This window comes from Penaeus chinensis, chromosome 6 (genome assembly GCF_019202785.1).
Source record: "Penaeus chinensis breed Huanghai No. 1 chromosome 6, ASM1920278v2, whole genome shotgun sequence".
Lineage (NCBI taxonomy): Eukaryota > Metazoa > Arthropoda > Malacostraca > Decapoda > Penaeidae > Penaeus > Penaeus chinensis.
Window position 1 is genome coordinate 8995808 of NC_061824.1, and position 10000 is coordinate 9005807.

At 47.6% G+C, this 10000-nt stretch overlaps 1 protein-coding gene across 2 annotated transcripts in view; it reads left to right on the top strand.

The window, feature by feature from the left end:
* LOC125026693 (nuclear hormone receptor E75-like) overlaps positions 1–10000 on the top strand; it is a 273371-nt gene that overhangs the window by 189125 nt on the left and 74246 nt on the right. Inside the window, exon 1 of one of the 2 annotated variants that reach the window (XM_047615304.1) lies at positions 1–491. This exon is cut by the window's left edge and continues 163 nt beyond it. The exons of the other annotated variant lie outside the window; for it this stretch is intronic. Coding sequence (XP_047471260.1) covers positions 290–491 — 202 coding nt within the window. The 5' untranslated portion in view covers positions 1–289. The remainder of the gene's footprint in view (positions 492–10000) is intronic. 2 annotated transcript variants of the gene reach the window in all.

The following is a 10000-nucleotide window of genomic DNA, read 5'->3' on the forward strand; positions in this document are numbered from 1 at the left end:
AGCTGTTGTGAACTACCAGTGCCCTGTTGTTTGTGTTTGTGGGCGTGTCTCGTGGCCGATAAAGCGAGTGTTTGTGTTTGTTTACATCGGGTGTTTCTATGTGTGCCCATGGGACCAGAGAATAAATCACACAGGGGTTACGGACATATTTCCAATTCTTATAACCAAGCCCAAGGTACGTGCCACGCGAGTCGGCTGCTCCACGCTGTTAAAACCGCTACGAAGACCGACGCCAGGGGAAGTGGCACTTTGAGGGGAGGCAGGAGAAAAGCGAGGCCTTCCTATTACCATGACAGTATTACGGGATTATCTAAACTTCGTCCAGGATCCGAGAAAATCCTCCGATTATGAAGCCCACGCCAATTATCTCGGGCAGGTCTTAGCCCAAGACAACCGCGATCTGTTGGACATCGAGAAGTCTGACAGCGTTCTGGCCAAGTGCCCTGAACCCATCCCCGACCCCCCTGAGATTCTAGAAGTCATCCTAGCAGGTGGGTACGATTTTATTGTAAATATTTTCCTTGATGAAGCATAGACACAGATTCATTAAATCGTTTGTTTTGAACAGTCCTTTACGTGACCGTGGTAGGTTTGCATTCATAGCAACCTGAAATTAAATCATAGTTAAACTAACCGTTGAATCATTCATTAGTCTGTAACACTAACATGCTAAAGAAGGTGAGTATTATAGTATTAACTGGGGTAATGACCTCCGCATACCACAGTCATTTGGATGGACATTTACCACTGGCTACGTGAAAGGTTAGTTTCCAATGTAAGTATCTTGTTTGCTTTGTTTACACGGAGCATGCCCGAGGAACTCCTTGGCTGCAGCGAGACTACGGCGCCGAGCGAACGCCCAGGACCCTTCATACATTCTCCCGCTTGTCCGTTAGCCATTAACGGTCTCGTAGATTGTGGTTGACGAAAGAATGCGGCGATTTTTGTAAGTAAGCAAGTGGCCAGTGCCACGTGGTGATCCAAGGCACCTGTTGAGCCATGCTTGACAACAGAATCGCGCTTGATCGGTAACAGAGAACTAATGAAGGATATTTGATATCTAAAGATATGCATTGTATAGTATATGCATTGGTGTATATATACATATATGTAAATATATATATATAAATACATATATATATATATAAATATACATATATATATATATATATATATATATATATATAATGTTATACAAAGTCGATGAGCACAACAAAGCTCCGTAACACAGGAACTAACGGGCCATCAGGAAGCTCTCTGAGAATTTCCGAGGTTGTACTCGAGCGGGCACGCTTGCGCCGAGCCACAGCAAGGCGTCTCGACCATAACTTTCACCGCGCGGACGCCCTTCCGCGCCCCACCTGACGGGCGTATCGGCGTGCTAGCAATGGCGTCCGCTCCCCCTGCGCTCCCCCCGACCCAGGACACTAGAACCGTTACGCGACCTTCGCTGGCTGTCCAGGGTCCTTCCATTAAAGTGGGAGAATAATTTATGAAATGGTGCTTTACGGTCGCAAGGGAAAATGGAGTATCCTCTTCCGACCTTCTTTATTTAGGCCTAGGCAGATACGACTCGTCTTCTGCCTCCCTCCCTCAAATGTGGGACGCGAGCTGCTCTGTATGAAAAGCGAAAACCTTTGCTGCGGGAGTGAGGAGATTAGGTTTCAGTCTCGACAATAACTGTCTCTGCTGCAGCTGCTCTTACCGCTATATACTCCCTTTCCTTTCTCTTTTGTTGCTTCGTGTTATTTCCATTACCCTGCGCTCTTCATCTTTCCTTCTTTTTCTCATCCCTGTCTTATCCTTGTCCTCCTCCTTCTCCTTTTCTTATCCATCGTATCCTCCTCCTCCTTCTGTTTCAACTCCTCCTCCTCCTCCTCCTCCTCCTCCTCCTCCTCCCCCTCCTCCTCCTTCTCCTCCTCCTCCTCCTCCTCCTCCTCCTCCTCCTCCTCCTCCTCCTCCTCATCATCATCATCATCATCATCATCATCATCATCACCACCATCACCATCATCATCATACCTTCTCCCCTCCTCTTCCCCTTCCCCTCTATTCCCTCCCTTCCCCCTCTCCACCTCCCCCCCCCCTCCACCTTCCCTCCTGGTAGCGCAACAAGTAGGTTAGGCGATAGTAAAACCATTTAACACTTGCTATGAACCGATGGATACGAGGGAGCAGGCGGAGAGGGGGGGGGGGGAGGGGCGGATCGCAATTTGCTAGAAAATCAGCTTTCGCCTTCGTCTGCCTCCTTCGTCTGCAGATCTCTCGGCTGATAGGTCTTGCAAGACGTCGTCGTGTTTGCGTGGTCTCCCTTTGAATCTTCTCTTGTCCAGAGGATGAATTCGCACTTTCCATGTACGAACCTCAGCCTTTGCTGGAGAGTCATCTTCAACTCTCCTGGGTATTTTTCGAAACATTGGTTTGCTGCTTTATCCTCGGATTCGAAATTCGTCAGAGGAGCAAGTGCTTAGACCAATGCGTGGTCACACGGCCTCTTTCCCCGCGCATGCGCTGTGTCGCAAGGTCCTCCCAAAGGCTACTCGAGTCTCCCAAGCACTCCGCGGCGTCGGCGTATACAGGTCGAGGTTCTGAGTTCATCCACCTCAGCTGGAGACTTTCTCTGCTGAGGTGCTGGTCTGGTTGGCCTCCCGCAGGTGTCGCGCTCGTGTCCTTCAGCGCCCACATGTAACCCGCTCCTAGCATGTATAGGTGCCTCTGAGCTGCAGACGATAATGCATGATGGTCGTTCGTGGCACCGTCTTCTCTTTTCTGAAGTCTTTTCCGAAATTATGTAAAATCGGGTCAGTGCATCGGCAGCGAGATGCGACGCCGCGCGCCCTCCCCATTTTGCTTTCATGTGCGGCGGCGGCGGCCTTACGGTGGGGAGTAAGTGGGCCATGAGCAGCAGGAGCGAGCCAGGTTCATTCACCCCGAGTCGCCAGCGGAAGAGTGTGTAGATTATGGAGCATGGCGATGAGAACCACAAGGGAACAAGTGCCACCGCTGGCCCTCCGCGCAACCCTACTAGGCAAGCCCTTCTGGCACTCAGGCAGGCGGAGTTCATTGGCCCCGAAAAACTAGGTCCAGGAGGGGATGGGGGGGACGAGCCGTCGAGAGCTAGAGGGGCTTATGTGCGCTCACAACTAGGCAATGTTATGGACCCTGTACGTCCCTTTTCACTAGTAAAAGTCCGTGTGACGTCACCCATGTCTCGTGAGGTAGAAAGTAAGCAGAGCCAAGCAGGAGGACGCTGGTATTTCCTATGGTTGAGTCTTTTTAGAGATATTGACGTCCTTACAGTCCTGGGTAAACATGATGTTTATAAACTGCTCGCATTTAGATCATGCATGACTCAGCATTGAGATCTAAGGCGACTGCAATGACTGAAAGAGGTTATGCTGCAACCCCCCCACCCATCCCCTGCCCTACCCCGGCACCACGCCCGACACCCACCCTCCCTTTGTCCTGCGCCTATCCTTTTTTTTTTCTTTATTTCTTTATCCCACTCCTGACTTTTTTTTCTTTTTTTTTTATCCTGCCTTGCCCTTTATCCCGCATCTCTTCTTTCTCCATTTCGTGCTCCACTTGGCCCAGATCGCCCCGTCGGCCCTCCAGCTCGCAGCCGCTCACTCTCACTCTTGCTCCTCCTTCAACCCCTCCTTCTGATTCCTCCTCCACACCTGATTCCTCTTCCTCATGATTATTCCTCCTCCTGGTTATTCCTCCTCCTCCTGATTCTTCCTCATCTCCTAATTTTTCTCCTCTTCCTGATTCTTCTTCCTCCTGATTATTCCTCCTCCTCCTGATCCTTCCATCATCTCCTAATTCTTCTCCTCTTCCTGATTCTTCTTCCTCCTCCTGATTCTTCTCCCTCCTAATTCTTCTCCTTCCTCCTGATTCTCCCTTCATCTCCTAATTCTTCTTCCTCCTAATTCTTTCTCCTCCAAATTATTCTTCCTCCTCTTAATTCTTCTCCTCTCCCTGATTCTTCCTCTTCCTCCCAATTCATTCTCATCTCTGATTCTTCCTCCTCTTTATTCATCCTTTTCCTCTTACAGATTCCTCCTCCTCCTGCCAATTCTTTTCGCCATTCTTATTTTCTTATTCCTGCGTTTCTCAGCGGTTGCCATTCTTTGCGTATTCCGTATTTCCTAACCGTGGATTCCTGTAGCTGGTAAACATGCCTTTCACCCGTTTCCCCGCCGACTCTAAGGGCGAGGCTTATGCGTCTGCGTATGGGATTTCCCTCTCTCTCAACAGCGGAAACGTCAGTCATATTGGGGCTGACACAGTTTTGGCTCATGGGAGGTAGTTAACGCACCTACTACGATGCCTTTGTCCTTGTTTATTGCCTATATTTTGTTTTACACATACACACACGAACACACACGCACACGCACACGCACACGCACATACACATACACATACACATACACATACACATACACATACACATACACATACACATACACATACACATAATAAAATAACGTGCTAACTAATTTTGAACTGCTAATAATTTCGCGTCGTACGTCATCGGTTTCGCCAGGAAAGCACGGACCGGAGCGTTGTTGTCTGATTGTGAAATCCGTCAGTGCCTTTACTGTCGCCTCAGTCACTGTCTAGCGGTGGAAGTTGCATCAGACAGATTTGATTTTGTTGGCGCCTTTCAACGCCTCCTTTTGCTTTCCTATCGGTCAGTCTGCATCTCTCGCTCTCTCTCTCTATTTATCTTGCTCTCTTTCTCTCTGTTTATCTTGCTCTCTCGCTCTCTTTCTATTCGTCTTTCTCTCGCTGCATGTCTCTCTCTTTATTTACCTTTCTCTCTGTGCATATCTCTCTCTCTTTACCTTTCTCTCTGTGCATATCCCTCTCTCTCTTCCTCTCCCTCCCTCTCCCTCCCTCCCTCCCTCCCTCCCTCCCTCTCTCTCTCTCTCTCTCTCTCTCTCTCTCTCTCTCTCTCTCTCTCTCTCTCTCTCTCTCTCTCTCTCTCTCTCTCTCTCTCTCTCTCACGCCAGGCCCACCAATTGTTTACCTATTAAATTCACAAAAAAGAGGAATTAAAGCATTAAAAAGATCAGTCGGGGATGCCGCAGATGCTAGTGAAAAGGGGGTAACGGGTTAAGCATACGACTTTAGTCTGATGTGATCACGAGAAATTCCCAGGGACCGTTTAATTAAAGCTTAATATTAACTCTGGGCAAGCTCCCCCTCCCCTCCCCCATTGCCCTTAGTTATGCACTCTAAGACGATCTTGTTCGCATTACAAGGTGAATGAATGATCCAACGGACGGGAGGGGAAATAAATATGAAAGTATTTTAATGAAAGAGAAGATCTATTCGATGGAGAATGATAAAAAAACGTGGCGAGAAGAAATATTTTCGAGAAGATTAGGTCACTAAGAGAAAGGATCATAAAAATAGCAGGTAGTCTCGGCCCTCCAAGTGCCACGAGGCTTGCAAGGCTGCCGTAGGAAGGTTCTGCGAGCGACGGCGATGGCCCTCGAAGCGAAAGTTTTGCGCCGATCTGTCTTGTCGAGGCGACGCTCAAGCCCCTTCCTCCGATCGGTTCCTGTGATGCTGATAAATAATGTTTCCATAAACTATAGGGAATTTATGAATATATCCAACATATATTTCCTTGCACGTCTATGTATATCAAGCGAGCAATGAAAGTAATTGTAAATATTTGTTAAGAAGTCACTCTTGCTGATAGTAAGACAAGCAATATTCAACCTTCTGTAGCTCCTTCATTAGGCACTCAGGGGAGCGCATGGTCGGGAAGGAATTCGGCTCGACAGTACTTCGCCATAAGGTCGGTAATAGCGCGCCGAAGAGCAAAAGGTCGCCGAGGTAAAATCGTCTCTATGAAATGAAGAGTGACTCCGGAGAGTGGCACTCGTTTCTACCTGCGTAAGGGTGAGTGTAGCGCACTATGGTCTACGAAACTGTGTCAAGGTAGAGTAGCATCTGTGTACTTTTGCATAAAGGTTATGATGGCGTGTCCTAACTCGAGAAAGGTCGTCAGAGCATTCTGGCACTTATGCACATGTGTTTAAGGGTGGCAGTTGCAGAGCATGTGTAAAGCTGGCACTCTCACCGTCGTGGAGGGCATTGCCCTAGCCTCGCCAGCAGCCTCGCAGGTAAAATGACTCGTAGGCTTATACTGAGAAGATGACCTTTATTTTTACTTTTGAAAGACCAAATTCTGGACATCAGACTTCTTAACGAAAGGTTAAGCTACTCAGAGAAGCATTCGTAGACCACTTTATCCAAAATATAGTTCAGTATAAAGGGGTGACAGGTGGTGGCCATGAATGGATATGCGCGAGGCGAGGCTCTGCGGGCCATAGCTGGGGTGAACGTACGCTATGTAAGACACTGCGGGGGAAGGGGGGGGGGGGGGCGCGTTGAGGGAGGGCGCGAGGACGGGGGGGGGGGGGGGGGGGGCTTGTTATGATGGAAGGGGGGGGCACGAAATGATGACTGGGGTCGAGTGGGCGCTGGGGGGCGATTTCTCGGAGATGAAGGGCTGACGGAGGAAGAAAGAAAGTGGTCGAAAGGAAAGGGAAATTGATGCACTGTCGAAAGGCGTTTGATGCATTGAGACGGCAGAAGAAGAGGGAGAAGGAGATGACCGGAGCCGGGAGTCATACGTAGAAGGTTCGGGAATCACATATACACAGCGTGTGTGTGTAGCAGATATAACAGACAAATATGCACATGTGTATGTGTATATGTATACGAACTTCTGCATGTATGCACTACTGCGTACAAATGTGTTCAAAAGTAAATTATTCAACAAATCATGTTTTTGTTTGAAGACAAAACTCCGACCTTCAAAGCAGCGGACTGCATCCATTGGACCCCAAGCATCACCCCCCCCCCCCCCCCTTCCTTGCCTTGCCTCAGTGACCCAGTAACTGTAGTTGCTTATAATGGTCTCATGAACACTCTGGTGTGTGGGCGGGGTAAGGGGAGAAGAAAAGAGGGTGGGAGTGAATGTGACGTGGGTTATATGTTTTTAGACAAAAAAAAAAAAAAAAAAAAAAAAAAAAAAATATTCAAATTTATTTCTGATCACAAAATGTTTTGGACATATTTGAACACATGCATCACCTAAAAATGCCTGTACGCTATGAATCATGGACTAAAGACCTAAGGGAAAGCATGGAACCATTGTTGTTGTTTTTCTCGAAGCAACTGTCTGGAAAACCTTGTAAACAAACAGTTCCCGCGGAATCAGTGAGCAGGCGAAGACTTTAAGAAGCGCGCTGGGCAAATAACTTCCCTTGGAGATGAGACATTTTCTATTCCTGGATGTCGCTGATTCAGAATAACACAGATTCCGTTTTTTTTCTTCCTCGTAATTGTGGATATAAATCATAGAAGATAACTGAAAGGAAATTTAGCTCCTTTTTTTCCCAGATGAGTGCGTTTCGTTTTCTACGGCTTAAAGAAAACGAGTGGCACCGTTATATGTGTGTAAATGAAATGAAAAGTGCACCAAACTGTAAAGATTAATCATCATCATCATCTACCTCGCTTTTTAAAAATCACAACCAAAATTTACCATAAGTATACGTATATATATATATTTATATATATGTGCATATACTTTATATACTTATACATACACGAGTGTATGTAATTATTCAACAGATTTTCTCTGAAGAAAAATATACATACCGACCTACACAACATTCGACATCCTGTTGGCAGTGTCTCTTTAATGACAAACATACTTAACATTACACTGAATAACACCGCAACCTCTAAATATTATCCTATTTCCTGGCATTTACCAGAACACAGTTCGGAGTTTCCCGCACAGCGCCGTTTCGTCAACAGTTAATTACCAGGTACGTGGAGGACACGCGGGAACTGTGGCACTGACCGCGCGACCCCGCGTGACGTCACAGTGCCACTACACTACTACGCCAAGCGACTCTCGACTCTAGCGTCCCCACTCACAAGCCCCACATCACTAACAAACAACGATGACCCTGATTCTCTAACGTGTAACCCGTCTTACTGCAAGGCCCGTCCGGTGGTAAGCGCTTACCCCGGTGCATTAGTACGGCGCTTATTCCATTGCGTAAACATCTCAACTTGGCAAGAATTTCTGACATATGAGACTTCGGTTTAGGTTGGAAAAGAGTGCTCCGGGAAGGTCAGATTAAAGGGAATCTTTTGTGTAATGAAAATCTCTTTGTCCCCGCCCTCTCTTCGGTACGCGTCACGCCATGCGATGCTACTTGGCACCGGTTGGGGAGGCGGTGGCCCGGTGGTTAGGGGTGGCGGGGGGGGGGGGGGGGACTTGGTGGTTTTAGATGAAGTTATTCATGAAATATAATTCTACCTTTGGCAAAAGTTAGATGCAGGAGTCGTAACAATAGTTTGTAGGATTGAATATACGCTTTTCATTCTCATTTTTTTTTGTTATATGTGCGGGTTATGCTGTTTCAAATAAACACAAAAATGATACTTATTACATAAGAAACGGCCTCTTATCCAGGTGACCGTAATCGCTCCTATCAGCGTATCGTATATTGGCCCTCGAGATATGAGCAACAACAGCCAATGCGCTCCCTATAGTCATTCTATATCAAGCCGCTCTGCTCAGAACCATATCGTCGAAAGTCGTATTCTCTCTGTATGGCGAACTCACCCTTCATGAGTGCCACTGTCTGTGTCATAATCGTGAGCCGCTGAGGGGTCGTGGGCGGGTGGCACTGGCGGCTGTTCACCCCCGGGCCAAAGAAGCAGGTTGAATGACCTGCACGGGAGCGAGGGCGAAGGCACTGGGGGGAGGAGGAGGGGGGGATTTATGAGGTGTGTGTGCTACCTTTGGTGCCTGTGTGATATGAGGTGTGTGTGTCTTTGGGGGGGTATTTAGGGTACCACTCCTTTGTATATCAGATGGAAATGATGGAATAATTATAGATGTGAATAATATGCAGCTGCATTTCAACGGATATCAGCATAGCCAAGTTAGCACGTTTTTATCCGCAAGGTTTCAGGACTTTGTCTTTTGTATAAAGACATTCTAAAATAGCCAAATCTTCTGATACTTCAGGTTCCTTTCTCGGGATTAAAAAACTTCTTCGCTAAGGACTTTGTCTTTGATTTCTTAAGCAGTATTAGAGAAACAAAGCAGCTCTTATTCTCCTCTTCTCTCAAATAGCCACCCTCTATTCCCTCTCTCTACGTTCTTCACTGTATTTATCAAACCTCATTTCTCATCCTCAATTACATCTTCATTTCTTTACGTAATATCTTTTTACTGGATGAGTTCTCCGTTGTCCTTTCTCCTTCTCTTTGTCTCTGGCCCTGTCTCTTCCTTCTTCTTAACCAGGACTCATTGCCGACTCCTTGGCTTAACCCTTAACCCCCTTTCGCTCTAAGCAAAGCTACCGAAAGTACTTAATCCCTCGGTTTTTGCGCTCGGAGCGGCACTGCTTCTTGTACATTCCCTCCCTCCCTCCGACCTTCTCAACCTGGCACCTTATTCCCTCCCACCCCCTCCGCACTGTCCCTTCTTCTACCCCTCTCCCTCCCTCCAACCTTCTCAACCTGGCACCGTACCCCCCACTCCGCGCTTCTACCGCCTCCTTGCCTGGCACGCTATTATCCCTCGCGCGTCCGCGCCCTCGGCCGCGTTTATGCCCCTCGAGCCACCGCCGCCACCGCACGCTGCACACTTCTCCCCTCCGTTTCTCCCCTCGTTTCATTTGCTTCCCTAACAAAAATTACTTGAAAAACGTTTGCGTTTGCGGTGATAACTGTCGGGGCTCGTAGCTGATGACCAGTGAGTCACAAAATAACACACCTACAGACAGTATTAATGGGAAATATTGGTTGTGACAGCATTTTTGTCACGTGCAAGGAGGCGGTTGCTGTGTACACCATGCTCGTCTCCAGTTACGCATGTGATATACGATTACTGTGTTAACCGAATGATGGCTGTTGGTACATAAGGGATAGGACTATATACGTA